The sequence below is a fragment of the Heteronotia binoei genome, chromosome 10 (genome assembly GCF_032191835.1).
Source record: "Heteronotia binoei isolate CCM8104 ecotype False Entrance Well chromosome 10, APGP_CSIRO_Hbin_v1, whole genome shotgun sequence".
Classification (NCBI taxonomy): Eukaryota; Metazoa; Chordata; class Lepidosauria; order Squamata; family Gekkonidae; genus Heteronotia; species Heteronotia binoei.
In genome coordinates this window covers 1,460,730-1,475,740 of record NC_083232.1, presented here as the reverse complement: position 1 = coordinate 1,475,740, position 15,011 = coordinate 1,460,730, and the positions used below count along the sequence as shown (strand labels likewise).

General features: G+C 51.6%; 1 protein-coding gene across 1 annotated transcript in view; it reads left to right on the top strand.

Annotated features, from left to right (window-relative positions):
- Positions 1-12,915, top strand: part of LOC132578301 (zinc finger protein 398-like) — a 44,322-nt gene extending 31,407 nt beyond the window's left edge. The window contains exons 8-11 of the mRNA XM_060248240.1: positions 2,361-2,487; positions 5,803-5,904; positions 7,084-7,197; positions 11,709-12,915. Of these exons, the coding sequence (XP_060104223.1) occupies positions 2,361-2,487; positions 5,803-5,904; positions 7,084-7,197; positions 11,709-12,586 (1,221 nt within the window). The 3' untranslated portion in view covers positions 12,587-12,915. The remainder of the gene's footprint in view (positions 1-2,360; positions 2,488-5,802; positions 5,905-7,083; positions 7,198-11,708) is intronic.
- The last annotated feature ends 2,096 nt before the right edge of the window (positions 12,916-15,011 follow it).

Sequence of the window (15,011 nt, the reverse complement as noted above, 5' to 3'; positions counted from 1 at the left end):
GGGAGATAGAGGCAGGGACTGAGAGGAGGGGCTGGGGGCTGAAGGGTTGCGCCTTGGGCATGCATGATGTGGTGCGGTGTCTGAACACCGGCTCAGGCAATCAGTAGAATCCCCTACTAAAACTTCCCCTGGATTGTACCACTTCATAGAATCATACAGTTGGAAGGGACCCCCAGGGTCATCTAGTCCCAACCCTCTTCAGGCTTCAGATGTGGGGGTGAGTGCTCTTCCAGAAGGATTTGATCCATTCAGAACAGCCTCAGTGCGCATTCTATTTACCTGTGACTTGGGAGTGCGAGTCAGCCCAGCATCTTCTTTGGGCAGGATTTTTTTTGCTGTGGGAAGCATTCAAACTCATGACCCCTTTCGTAGCTGCAGTCTAGGAATGGACGTTCCACTTTATTTTATTTTATTCGGAAGTACCGATTTGCCTGAGGTGCACACACTTTTCACAGTGAAGAACATCAGAGATGGGCAGAACATGGAGACCGTAGGGTTTGGAATGGGATTGCCAGAGCCATTTCTTGACCCACCTTCCCTGTTGCCTGTCCCCAGCATCCCGGGTATACTGCCACTGCTCATGGAGGTTCCGTTTTGCTGTTGCAACTGCTGGACGAGTATGTTTCCCTCTCTGAATCTGTCCGATTGCCTTTTGAGTCACTTAAAAAGTTACCACCGCCACAACTTGTGGCTGTGAACTCCAGAAACTTACCTGCCTCTAGATTAAGAAGTCCTTGCCCCCCCCCCCCCATTTACTCTAGGAGAGCCAGTTTGGTGTAGTGGTTAAGTGTGCGGACTCTTATCTGGGAGAACCGGGTTTGATTCCCCACTCCTCCACTTGCAGCTGCTGGAATGGCCTTGGGTCAGCCATAGCTCTAATAGAGAGCCAGTTGGGTGTAGTGGTTAAGCGTGCGGACTCTTATCTGGGAGAACCGGGTTTGATTCCCCACTCCTCCACTTGCACCTGCTGGAATGGCCTTGGGTCAGCCATAGCTCTAATAGAGAGCCAGTTTGGTGTAGTGGTTAAGTGTGCGGACTCTTATCTGGGAGAACCGGGTTTGATTCCCCACTCCTCCACTTGCACCTGCTGGAATGGCCTTGGGTCAGCCATAGCTCTAATAGAGAGCCAGTTTGGTGTAGTGGTTAAGTGTGCGGACTCTTATCTGGGAGAAACGGGTTTGATTCCCCACTCCTCCACTTGCACCTGCTGGAATGGCCTTGGGTCAGCCATAGCTCTAATAGAGAGCCAGTTTGGTGTAGTGGTTAAGTGTGCGGACTCTTATCTGGGAGAACCGGGTTTGATTCCCCACTCCTCCACTTGCACCTGCTGGAATGGCCTTGGGTCAGCCATAGCTCTAATAGAGAGCCAGTTTGGTGTAGTGGTTAAGTGTGCGGACTCTTATCTGGGAGAACCGGGTTTGATTCCCCACTCCTCCACTTGCAGCTCCTGGAATGGCCTTGGGCCAACCATAGCTCTAATAGAGAGCCAGTTGGGTGTAGTGGTTAAGTGTGCGGACTCTTATCTGGGAGAACCTGGTTTGATTCCCCACTCCTCCACTTGCACCTGCTGGAATGGCCTTGGGTCAGCCATAGCTCTAATAGAGAGCCAGTTGGGTGTAGTGGTTAAGTACATGTTCCACTAAGGAACTACTCTAATGGTCAGGAATCATAGAATCCTAGAGTTGGAAGGGATCTCCAGGGTCATCTAGTCCAACCCCCTGCACAATGTAAGGAACTCACAGATACCTCCCCCTAAATTCACAGGATCAGCATCGCTGTCCGATGGCCATCTAGCCTCTCTTTAAAAACCTCCAAGGAAGGAGAGCCCACCACTTCCTGAGGAGGAAGCCTGTTCCACTGAGGAACCACGCTAACAGTCAGGAAGTTCTTCCTAATGTTGAGCCGGAAACTCTTTTGATTTAATTTCAACCCATTGGTTCTGGTCCTGCCTTCCGGGGCCACAGAAAACAATTCCGTGCCATCCTCTATATGACAGCCCTTCAAGGACTTGAAGATGGTGATCCTATCACCTCTCAGCCGCCTCTTCTCCAGGCCAAACTTCCCCAGCTCCTTCAACCTTTCTTCCTAGGACTTGCTCTCCAGACGCCTCACCATCTTCGTCGCCCTCCTCTGGACCCCTCCCAGCTTGTCTATATCCTTCTTAAAACGTGGTGCCCAAAACTGAACACAATACTCCAAATGAGGTCTTCCCAGAGCAGAGTAAAGCGATAGCATCACTTGTTCCACTGGCCAAGACGTTCCCAGCTTTCCTCTCGCCTCTTAAACTGCTTGTCTGCTGTTTTCCAACCTGATCCTGTGCCATTCACCCCCCCTCCCCCCACTGCTCTTTGCCCTCCTAGGTGCCGGTGGCGTTTGACGAGGTCTCGGTCTTTTTCTCCGAGCAGGAGTGGGGCAACCTGGACGAGTCGCAGAAGGAGCTCTACAAGAACGTGATGAAGGGCAATTACGAGTCACTGGTCTCGCTGGGTAAATAACCGGGGGTCCGTTGCATGTGCGGTTTCTGCCACGAGGGCTGGGATGTGCCTTGCTGAAGCCAAGCAGGCCTGAGGCCTGGAGGGGGATCTGCACGATACCCCCGGTGGTGCCTTAAGTTGTACAAAGCAGAGGAAGGAGGTAGATGGAGGGGTGGAGCATTACCCCAACAAACCCCTGTTCTGCACGCAGGAAACGCAAGCTCTGCATCGGACACACATTTTGTGTATTTGCTTCATTCATTCATACCCTGCCTTTCTCCCCAGTGGGCCCCAGTGGCTTCCCTCATTCTCCTCTCCTCCATGTTATCCTCACAACAACCCTGCAAGGGAGGCGAGGCTGAGCGTGTGTGAGTGGCCCAAGGTCATCTAGCGAGCTTCCACGGCAGAGTGGGGATTCGAACCTGGGTCTCTCAAGATCCTAGTTCGACCCTTTAACCCCCTACACCGGGGGTGTCGAACTCATTTGTTATGAGGGCTGGATCTGACTTAATTGCGGCCTTGTCGGGCCAGGCCGTGTCGGGCCAGACCATGTGTGTACCTATTTAAGATTAGGTAGCAGAGATATAAACTTTATAAAGGACGCAAACACAATTAAAAAAACCCTTGAAATAAAACATGCTAAAAACATTAACAATCATTGGTCTTAAAGGTGCTTTCTTTGTATTTTTCTCATGGGATCCAGGGAACTGGGCGAAGGAAGCTCTGGCTGTTTCCTTCCTTCCCCAGGGGACAAGGAGGTGGAGGAGCCTCAGCCAATAGAAGGGAGGGAGGGAGGCTTGGCTTAGTAGCTCTGCTGTGTGGTTGGCAAAACAAGCTGTGCCTCCTCCCCTTTCTCTGCAGCTGCTGTGCAACTGAGCAAAGCAAACTGTGATCAAAAAGGAAGCAAGAGAGAGAAAGAAGGAAGCAAATGGCAGCAGGTGTTCGGGGGCCTAATAGGAGCCCTCCAGGGCCTGATTTGGCCCTGAGGCCACATGTTTGACACCCCTGCCCTGCACTGTGCGGGCTATGGTTTTAGCAAGTGACACATGGTGGTATCATTGCATACATAATTCTGCTTTTAACAGTCAGAGACTCTGGACTCATGTGGCCAGGAGTGCCACGGAGAGGTGGTGTGATGGGCTTGGGATTTGGGGTTGGTTTTCAGAGGAGATGGAGAAGTGGCAGCGAGGAATAGGAAGCCAGGGAAGGGTCTGTGTGAATGCCGTCTCCTCACTGCGTACCAATCCCCACATTTCTCAGTTTGGTGTAGTGGTGTAGAGAGCCAGTTTGGTGTGGTGGTTAAGTGCATGGACTCCTATCTGGGAGAACCGGGCTTGATTCCCCACCCCTCCACTTGCACCTGCTGAGATGGCCTTGGGTCAGCCATTGCTCTAATAGAGAGCCAGTTGGGTGTAGTGGTTAAGTGTGTGGACTCTTATCTGGGAGAACCAGGTTTGATTCCCCACTCCTCCACTTGCACCTGCTAGCATGGCCTTGGGTCAGCCATAGCTCTGGCAGAGTTGTCCTTGAAAGGGCAGCTGCTGGGAGAGCTCTCTCAGCCCCACCCACCTCACAGGGTGTCTGTTGTGGGGGAGTTAGAGAGCCAGTTTGGTGTAGTGGTTAACTGTGTGGACTCTTATCTGGGAGAACCAGGTTTGATTCCCTACTCCCCCACTTGCAGCTTCTGGAATGGCTTTGGATCAGCTGTAGCTATTGCAGGAATTGTCCTTGAAAGGGCAGCTTCTGGGAGAGCCCTCTCAGCCCCACCCACCTCACAGTATGCCTATGGGGGCGTGGAGGTAGAGGAGACTGTAAGCTTCTCTGAGACTCTGAGATTTTTATATCTTCCTGAGAGCCAGTTTAGTGTTAAGTGTGCAAACTCCTATCTGGGAGAACCGGGTTTGATTCCCCACTCCTCTACTTGCAGCAGCTGGAATGGCCTTTGGTCAGCCATAGCTCTAATAGAGAGCCAGTTTGGTGTAGTGGTTAAATGTGTGGACTCTTATCTGGGAGAACCGGGTTTGATTCCCCACTCCTCTACTTGCAGCAGCTGGAATGGCCTTTGGTCAGCCATGGCTCTCACAGAGCTGTCCTCTCAGCCCCACCTACCTCACAGGGTGTCTGTTGTGGGGGAAGGAGATAAAGGAGATTGTAAGCTGCTCTGAGACTGATTCAGAGAGAAGGGCGGGGTATAAATCTGCGGTCTTCACTGGATGCCTTGAGCTGTTCTTTCCCTCTAACCTTCCTCGCAGTGTTACGATAACATGGAGGGGGAACCATATAGGTCAGGGGTCCCCAACCTGGTGCCCACTGTGACTTTTTCTGGTGCCCGGCAAGTGTTTTCAAGAAGCTGGTTCCAGGTGGGGCTTTTGCCCAGCAGACCTGCCTGGTCACTGGAGACTTGATTGGCTGTGCAGGGTTTGTTTTTCAAAAATGCTGCCACCACAGCACAAAGATCTTCACTCCTCTACTGACACCTGCTGGAATGGCCTTGGGTCAGCCGTAGCTCTCGCAGGAGTTGTCCTTGAAAGGGCAGCTTCTGGGAGAGCCCTCTCAGCCCCACCCACCTCACAGCACCCTCACAGCCCCACCCACCACAGCACAAGGATCTTCACTGCATGACTGAAAGTAAGTTGGGTGTATACATGAAAATGTTCTTGGACAATACATTCATTTTAAAAGGGATCCTGTTAAACCTGAAATATTGAAGAGTTACTCTTGGAGAGAGGCATGATCTCTCTTCTTAACATTTTGTGGTTGGCTCTGCCTCTTGTGGAAGTCATTTTGTGGTTGCACCCACCGCTGTGTCTGAATTCCTGAAGTCCCTACAGGCAACACTCCCTCTAAACTGTGGAGTCTTCTGAGCGAAAATTCTACTTCGTGAGTGACTGGCATTAAAGTTGTGAGCTCCTGCATAAATTAGTTTCCCCTGGGGCCATTTTTCCTGAGCTAAGACCAAAAAATTTGTGAGCTGGAGGCTAAAAATGTGTGAGCTGGCTCACAGTAACTCAGCTTAGAGGGAACACTGCCTACAGGCTAAGTTTCTGGCAGAGAGGGTAGGATAAAACTGGAATAAATTGCAACCTTCCTCTAACGTAAACTGTCATCAGATGATGGTGCCAGATTTCCCTCTACAGTCATAGGGACTAGGAACTTGCTTTTTTTTTTTAGCATTTTCAAAGAAAGCTTCAAATTTCAGGATTTCTGCCACCCAACGCATCAAGGATTACATTTACGCAGTTCCCTTGAGCAGGTGCCTGGAGAGGTGGCATATGCATTTTCTAGATAACAATATTCTTTGGTCTCTTGTTTTTCCTCCTGTTCTCAGATTATGCCACTTCCAAACCGAATCTGTTCTCCCAAATTGAACGCGGGGAGGACCCAGAGTGTGCTGGGGAAGGAGAAAGCGACCCAGGGATTGTCAGCCTGGGTAAGCTGAGTGGATCACGATTCCCGAGGCTATCTGGGGGCTGTTTGGCTATTACACCTATTCCCACCTGTCTCAGTTTGGTGTTGTGGTTAAGAGTGTGGGCTCTTATCTGGGAGAACCGGGTTTGATTCCCCACTCCTCCACTTGCAGCTGCTGGAATGGCCTTGGGTCAGCCATAGCTCTAATAGAGAGCCAGTTTGGTGTAGTGGTGAAGTGCGCGGACTCTTATCTGGGAGAACCGGGTTTGATTCCCCACTCCTTCACTTGCACCTGCTGGGATGGCCTTGGGTCAGCCATAGCTCTAATAGGGAGCCAGTTTGGTGTAGTGGTTAAGTGCATGGACTCTTATCTGGGAGAACCGGATTTGATTCCCCACTCCTCCACTTGCACCTGCTGAAATGGCCTTGGGTCAGCCAGAGCTCTAATAGGGAGCCAGTTTGGTGTAGTGGTTAAGTGCATGGACTCTTATCTGGGAGAACCGGGTTTGATTCCCCACTCCTCCACTTGCAGCTGCTGGAATGGCCTTGGGTCAGCCATAGCTCTAATAGAGAGCCAGTTTGGTGTAGTGGTGAAGTGCGCGGACTCTTATCTGGGAGAACCGGGTTTGATTCCCCACTCCTCCACTTGCAGCTGCTGGAATGGCCTTGGGTCAGCCAGAGCTCTAATAGAGAGCCAGTTTGGTGTAGTGGTTAAGCGCATGGACTCTTATCTGGGAGGACCAGGTTTGATTCCCCACTCCTCCACTTGCAGCTGGTGGAATGACCTTGGGTCAGCCATAGCTCTCGCAGGAGTTGTCCTTGAAAGGGCAGCTGTTGAAAGAGCTCTCTCAGCCCCACCCACCTCACAGGGTGTCTGTTGTGGGGGAAAAGATATAGGAGATTGTAAACCGCTCTGTCTCTGATTCAGAGAGAAGGGTGGGGTATAAATCTGCAGTCTTCTTCTGACCCAGCTGTGAGAAAGTCATAATCCACTTCTGGGTCCTGATTCCCCCATCTTGAGAACCACTAGCTGAGATGGGTAAGATTATCCTCATATAGGAATTGGGGCAGCTCTCGGTTATCTTATTGGCCCTTCTGGTCCCATGATGTCGTTTTATCCAAGCGTGGTTTATGGCTCGGGGGTGGGGAGCCAGCTAATCCGGGTGCATCCTTTTCTCCCTGTTTGCCTTTCAATGCACAGAAATCCCAACATCCATGAATGACACCATCTCCTTTGTGCAACGGGACGTGGCTTCTTCGGTGGAGAGCGAGTGGGACAGGAAGGCAAGCGAAGCACTCACAGATGCCAGCCGAGGTGAGCTAACATAAGACAGGGGTGGCTTTGAAGGGGAGAAGAGCGAGCCTAGCTTGGTTATTCTAGCCCAACCCTGCACAGCTTACTTGTGACTCATTACTCCTGCTTGGAGGCTTAGGGAGGGCAGCAGGCCAGACAGAGGGAGGCCCTTGCCCGATGCTCGCTGGTGTGGGGACTGCAGCTGAAAGGATATCCAGCCACTGGTACTGCTGGAGCAGCAGGAAAGGGTCCAGGATAACAGCAGGCCAGTTAGCAACTGGTCAGGAGCAGTCTGCCTGCTCTTTAAGAGAAGCTAGAAATTGCTCTAAAACTGCTTTATTAAATTTAAAGGCAGTACAATTTTATTATAGATTTGCGAAATCAATACTTCACATTCTGTTTTTGTAACCTCACCTTCAGAATCCATAACTGGGGATGTTATGAATATAAAAAGAGTCCTGCTGGGTCAGACCAGTGAGGGTCCATCTAGTCCAGCCTCCTGTCTCACCCAGTGGCCAACCATTTCCTCTGGAGGGCTAGCAACAGGGCAGAGAGGCCGAGGTCTTCCCCTGAGAAGAACATCAGAAGGGCCCTGCTGGGTCAGACCAGTGAGGGTCCATCTAGTCCAGCCTCCTGTCTCACACAGGGGCCAACCAGTTTCTCTGGAGGGCCAACAACAGGGCAGAGAGGCCGAGGTCTTCCCCTGAGAAGAACATCAGAAGAGCCCTGCTGGATGAGACCAGGGAGGGTCCATCTAGTCCAGTCTCCTGTCTCACACAGTGGCCAGCCAGTTCCTCTGGAGGACCAACAACAGGGCAGAGAGGCCGAGGCCTTCCCCTGAGGAGAACATCAGAGGAGCCCTGCTGGGTCAGACCATTGAGGGTCCATCTAGTCCAGCCTCCTGTCTCACACAGTGGCCAGCCTGGAGGGCCCACAACAGGGCAGAGAGGCTGAGGCCTTCCCCTGAGAAAAACACCAGAAGAGCCCTGCTGGACCAGACCGGGGAGGGTCCATCTAGTCCAGCCTCCTTCCTCACACAGTGGCCAGCCAGTTTCTCTGGAGGGCCCACAACAGGGCAGAGAGGCTGAGGCCTTCCCCTGAGAAGAACCTCAGAAGAGCCCTGCTGGGTCAGACCAGTGAGGGTCCATCTAGTCCAGCCTCCTTCCTCACACAGTGGCCAGCCAGTTCCTCTGAAGGGCCAGCAGCAGGGCAGAGAGGCTGAGGCCTCCCCCTGATGTTGCCTCCTGGCTCTGTGATGAAGAGGTTTTGTGCCCCAGAATGTGCAGGTTCTCCTCAGTCACCATGGTTAAATAGCCACTGGCCGACCTCTCCTCTGTTATCTTAATCCTCTTTCAATGCTGTCACTATAGTCATCACTACATCTTCTGGCAGCAAATCCCCCATTTTAATCACCAGTTCTGTGAAGTAATATTTCCTTTTTGTCTGTCCTGAATCTACTGCTGATTAGCTTCATTGGAGGACCTTGAGTTCTTGGGCGTTCTCGAGTATTTGGGGAGAGTTCTCTTTGGTCCACTCTCTCTATCCCATGCATAATTTTATAAATTTTATAAAGGCCCCATGGCGCAGAGTGGTAAAGCTGCAGTACTGTAGTTGGAGCCCTCTGCTCACGACCTGAGTTCGATCCCCGGTGGAAGCTGGGTTTTCAGGTCGCCAGCTCGAGGTTGACTCAGCCTTCCATCCTTCTGAGGTTGGTAAAATGAGTACCCAGCTTGCTGGGGGAAAAGCATAGATGACTGGGGAAGGCAATGGCAAACCACCCTATAAAAAATCTGCCGTAAAAACGTTGTGAGAGCAACATCACCCCAGAGTTGAAAACGACTGGTGCTTGCACAGGGGACTACCTTTACCTTTTTAGACATCTGTTTTCTAAACTGAGAAGTCCCAGACTCTTCAGCCTTTCCTCCTAGGGAAGGTGCTCCCACCCTTTAATCACCTTGGTTGCCCTCCTTTCTATTTTTCCAGCTCTGCAATGTCCTTGTTGAGATATGGTGACCAGAACTGCACACAGTATTCCAAATTAGATCACACCATTGATCTATACAGTAGGGTTATAATATTGGCCATTTTATTTTCAGTCCTTTCCCTAATAATCCCCAGCATGGAGTTTGCCATTTTCACTGCTGCTGCACACTGAGTTGGTATTTTCATTGATCTATCCTTTCCAACCATATGGTATTTTTCCTTCTCAGTCTTTTCCTGTCCTGATTCCATTAGCATAAATTGAAAGTTTAAGATTGTTTTTTTGTCCCAATGTGCATCACCTTACACTTACCAACCCTGAACTTCATTTGCTGCATTTTCACCCCCTCGCCCAGTTTGTAGATGTTCTCTTGCCACACAGCAGGGGAGAGGGAAGGGCCTTCTCCTGGCTGACCCAGAGCACCCACCCAAACCCTTTCTCTTTCCTATCTGCAAAAAGACCAATGCAATTTTGGGCTGTATCAACAGAAGTATAGTGTCCAGATCACGTGAGGTGATAAGACCTCATCCGGAGTATTGTGTTCCATTTTGGGCACCACATTTTAAGAAGGATCTAGACAAGCTGGAACAGGTCCAGAGGGCAACAAAGATGGTGAGAGATCTGGAGACCAAGTCCTATGAAGAAAGATTGAAGGAGCTGGGCATGTTTAGCCTAGAGAGGAGGCGGCTGAGAGGTGATAGGATGGTGAAGTACTTGAAGGGCTGTCATGTAGAGGAGGGTGTGGAATTGTTGTCTGTGGCCCCAGAAGGTAGGACCAGAACCAACGGGTTGAAATTAAATCAAAAGAATTTCTGGCTCAACATTAAGAAGCACTTCCTGATGTTAGAGCAGTTCCTCAGTTGAACAGGCTTCCTCCTTAGGAGGTGGTGGGCTCTCCTTCCTTCTGACACCAGTGAGGATCCTGTGAATTTAGTGTGTGTGTGGGGGGGCGTATTTGTGAGTTTCATGCATTGTTGCTGGAGGCTGGACTGGATGACCCTGGGGGGGTCCCTTCCAACTCTATGATTCTATGATTCTAAGTACCTTTGATTTGTGACTGAAGAGGTGAGAACCCAGGCAGTATAACAATAACATGGGAGGGACGGTGGCTCAGTGGTAGAGCATCTGCTTGGTAAGCAGAAGGTCCCCAGGTTCAATCCCCGGCATCTCAAACTAAAAAAGGGTCCAGGCAAATAGGCATGAAAAACCTCAGCTTGAGACCCTGGAGAGCCGCTGCCAGTCTGAGTAGACAAGACTGACTTTGATGGGCCCAGGGTCTGATTTGGTATAAGGCAGTTTCATATGTTCATATATGTGGCTTTAATGGAGAAACAGTAAAAGATGGTGCAAAGAAAATAGAAGCTTTGATGCAACTAACTAAATGTTCCCTTCCTCAACTTCTAACGCACTCTTCCATGGATGAGGGGTCTCTCTCCAGCCCAGCCTTTCCAGAGAGAACACTTCCCTGTCTGCAGCTAGCCTTTTATTCTTTCCTCCCAGGCCCCCCCACAGCCTTCACTGGTCAAGTTTTCCCTCCAAAACTTCTGTCTACCCCATCAGAGGGACATAAAGGATCCTGGGAAATGTAGGCCCTGTAGCTACTCTAACACAGGCTTCCCTGGACGCTGTAGGCCTCACTCGGCCTAGGATCATGACGGGGCTCTTCACAGCCATCCTTTGTTTTCACCATCAATAACTTTGTGTCATCTGCAAACTTGGCCACATCACTGGTCATCCCCAGTTCCTTTGGGGGACCCCAGCGCTAGTTGCCAATCCCCAGGTGGGGGCAGGGGATCCCCCGGTTTGGAGACCCTCCCCCCCGCTTCAGGGTTGTCAGAAAGGGGGGGGGGAGGGAGGGAAATGTCTGCTTGGGAACTCTATTATTCCCTATGGAGATTTATTCCCATAGAAAATTATGGAGAATTTATCTGCTGGTATCTGGGGCTCTGGGGGGGGGCTGTTTTTTGGGGTAGAGGCACCAAATTCTCAGTATAGCATCTAGTGCCTCTCCCCAAAATACCCCCCAAGTTTCAAAAAGATTGGACCAGGGGGTCCAATTCTGTGAGCCTCAAAAGAAGGTGCCCCTATCCTTCATTATTTCCTATGGAAGGAAGGAATTGAAAAGGTGTGCCGTTCTTTTAAATGTGATGGCCCGAACTTCCTTTGGAGTTCAATTATGCTTGTCACAGCCTTGATCTTGGCTCCACCCCCAAAGTCTCCTGGCTCCACCCCTAAAGTCTCCTGGCTCCACCCCCAAAGTCCCCAGATATTTCTTGAATTGGACTTGGCAACCCTACTGAAAACGTCGTTGCTTCCAACCAACATGGCTACCTGTCTAATTCTGTCTTCAATGGCAGTTTCTACTCATTTGCCTGGAATATATGTTAGGCTGACTGGTCTGGAGTTTCCTGCTGTTAGTTGTTAATGAAATAGAATTAACCCATATCCTGTTCCAGAGCCCTCTGAGGTGAGGAGGGCGTGGACTGGTAGGCCTGGATTCCTTTGGCCTCTGACTGGGGCCTCTTCTCTTCTCATTTCCCCCCTGAACCAGGTGCCGAACCTCTCCCTCAGGCAGGGCTGGGGTGCTTGGGGCTGTTGCCAGGACCAGAAGAGGCCGTGTTCCCTTTTCCTGAGCAAGGCCTGGCGTGCGTGGATGGGCAAGCTCTGAGCACAGCGGGCAGCCCGGAGGAGCCTTCTGACTGCGAAAGAAACTTTGGGGACTTCACCACAATCATCGTGCAGGAGGGGTCCCTGCCTGGGGAGGCTCCATACGTGTGTCCGGACTGTGGGAAAAGCTTCCTTTATGAGGAACAGTTTGCCCTCCACCAGAGGACCCACCCCCAGGCCTCTCCTGGCACCCCAGGGATCCCCCCGCTGAGCATCCCCTTGGGGGCTGAGCTCTGCACATGCCCCGAGTGTGGCCGCTGCTTCCCTAACCAGGCCAGCCTGAGCAAACACCGCCTGTGGCACTCGGGCGAGCGGCCGCACACCTGCGCAGAGTGCAAGAAGAGCTTCCGGCTGAAGATCAACCTGCGGCTCCACCAGCGGACGCACGCGGCGGCAGCGGGGAAGGCTGGCTCCTACATCTGCGGGGAGTGCGGGCGGGGCTTCAACCACCACTCCAACTTCCTGCGGCACCAGATGATCCACACGGGGGAGAGGCCCTATGCGTGCGGCGAGTGCGGGAAGACCTTCATCCGCAAGGAGCACCTGGCCACCCACGGCCGCCTGCACACCGGGGAGCGGCCCTACAAGTGCCCCCTCTGCCAGAAAAGCTTCACCCGCAAGCAGCACCTGGTGGGCCACCAACGCCTCCATGAGGGGGAGACCCCCTGGGTGGAGAGCAGCCTGCCTCTGAAGCACCCAGAGGGCTCGCAGGGCAGAGTGAGGCTGGGACCCCCCTTCAGGCAGGAGGCGTTCCCCCCCTAAACAGCCTGTTTAGTGCGCTCTGGCTGGGACACAAAACTATTAATGTATGTTGTGATGGCAGCCATTTTGGACTGAGCCACTGTGGCGGCTGGGGATTGAATGCGAGGCTCTGCGGCTTGGATCTGTGGGTGGGCTTTACATGTTCTCTTTGCCACACTGGATAGAGACACAGACTAAACACTAGAAGGACTGAAAAAAAGGGGGGGATCGCTGCCTACTTTCTGGAGTCATCCGCATGACACTTGCTAATGGAAGGGGGGTGATAGAGGAGGGAGCAGCCATGTGTTTCTCTTGCGCACTCTTGGTGGTAAAGTTGTCGTCTCTCACTATTTTGGTTGTTTGTGGGTATTTGTTTTCCACCACCGTAGCCCTGGAGGTAAATTGGTAGTGCCTTTGGGGCACCTCTGTCTCCTCTGGGCTTTCCCACCAAACTGGGCTCCAGAGGCTTTTTTTGTAACAGGAACTCCTTTGCATATTAGGCCAAACCCCCCCTGATGTAGCCAATCCTCCTAGAGCCTACAATAGGCCCCATACTAAGAGCCCTGTAAGTTCTTGGAGGATTGGCTACATCGGGGGTTTGGCCTAATATGCAAAGGAGTTCCTGCAACAAAAACAAGCCTGGGCTCATATGGGAACCACAGGGCAAGTCTGACTTGGCAAGAGTGGGCACGTTTTTCAGCCCATCTGAGACCCCGCCCACTTGGGAAGCTCTTTCCAGCTGGCACTGAGCAGGTGACCCAGATGGGGAGAGACCCAGTTGAGGCCCATGAGTGAGCCGTGACTCATAAGAACATAAGAACATAAGAGAAGCCATGTTAGATCAGGCCAATGGCCCATCCAGTCCAACATTCTGTGTCACACAGCGGCCAAATAAATATATATATATATATATATATATATATATATATATATATATATATATATATATATATATATATATATATATACACACACACACACACACACACACACACACACTGTGGCTAATAGCCACTGATGGACCTCTGCTCCATATTTTTATCTAACCCCTTCTTGAAGGTGGCTATGCTTGTGGACGCCACCACCTCCTGTGGCAGTGAATTCCACATGTTAATCACCCTTTGGGTGAAGAAGTACTTCCTTTTATCCGTTTTAACCTGTCTGCTCAGCAATTTCATCGAATGCCCACGAGTTCTTGTATTGTGAGAAAGGGAGAAAAGTACTCAAAAAAGCTCCTCCCATGCCACAAAGGTTCTTAGTCTTTAAGGTGCTGCAAGACTGGCTCTATTCTGCCGCCAGTTTGGTGTGGTGGTTAAGTGTGTGGACTCTTATCTGGGAGAACCAGGTTTGATTCCCCACTCCTCCCCTTGCAGCAGCTGGAATGCCTTGGGTCAGCAATAGCTCTAATAGAGAGCCAGTTTGGTGTAGTGGTTAAGTGCGCGGACTCTTATCTGGGAGAACCAGGTTTGATTCCCCACTCCTCCCCTTGCAGCAGCTGGAATGCCTTGGGTCAGCAATAGCTCTAATAGACAGCCAGTTTGGTGTAGTGGTTAAGTGCACGGACTCTTATCTGGGAGAACCAGGTTTGATTCCTTACTCCTCCACTTGCACCTGCTGGAATGGCCTTGGGGCAGCCAAAGCTCTGACAGAGATTGTCCTTGAAAGGGCAGCTGCTGTGAGAGCCCTCTCAGCCCCACCCACCTCACAGGGTGTCTGTTTTGGGGGGAGAAGTTATAGGAGATTGTCAGCCGTTCTGAGTCTCTGATTCAGAGAGAATGGTGGGGTATACATCTGCAGTCGTTGTCTTCTAGCAGTTGTGCGGACTCTTATCTGGGAGAGCCAGGTTTGATTCCCCACTCCTCCACTTGCAGCTGCTGGAATGGCCTTGGGGCAGCCAAAGCTCTGGCAGAGATTGTCCTTGAAAGGGCAGCTGCTGTGAGAGCCCACCCACCTCACAGAGGTCTGTTGTGGGGGGTGGGGGAGAAGATATAGGAGACTGTTAGCTGCTCTGAGTTTCTGATTCAGAGAGAAGGGCGAGTTATAAATCTGCAATTCTTCTTCTAACTGGCAGAGCATCTGCTTGGCTTACAGAAGGCCAAGGCCTGGCAGTGTCTCCAGTCAAAACAGCACCAGGTCGCAGGTGATGGGAAAGGCCTCTCTGCCTGAGAGCTGCTGCCGGCCTGAGTGGGCAATGCTGACCTTGGTGGACCCCCAAGGCTCTGAGTTGGTTTCTGGTGGTCCCAGGTGGGACGACGTGGAAATGAGCTAGTTTGTCTGCTGCCTGCTGGTCCCAATCATCTGACATTCATGCAGCTCAGAACGGAGCCTTGTTCGTTCACCCCGTTTTAGCCTCCTTCCCTTCCTCCCCTGCCCCCAGTCCCTCCAAAGCAGCTCTCGTGGTTCTCCCCTCCTCCCTCTTAGCCTCACCCACAACCCTGCCAGGTAG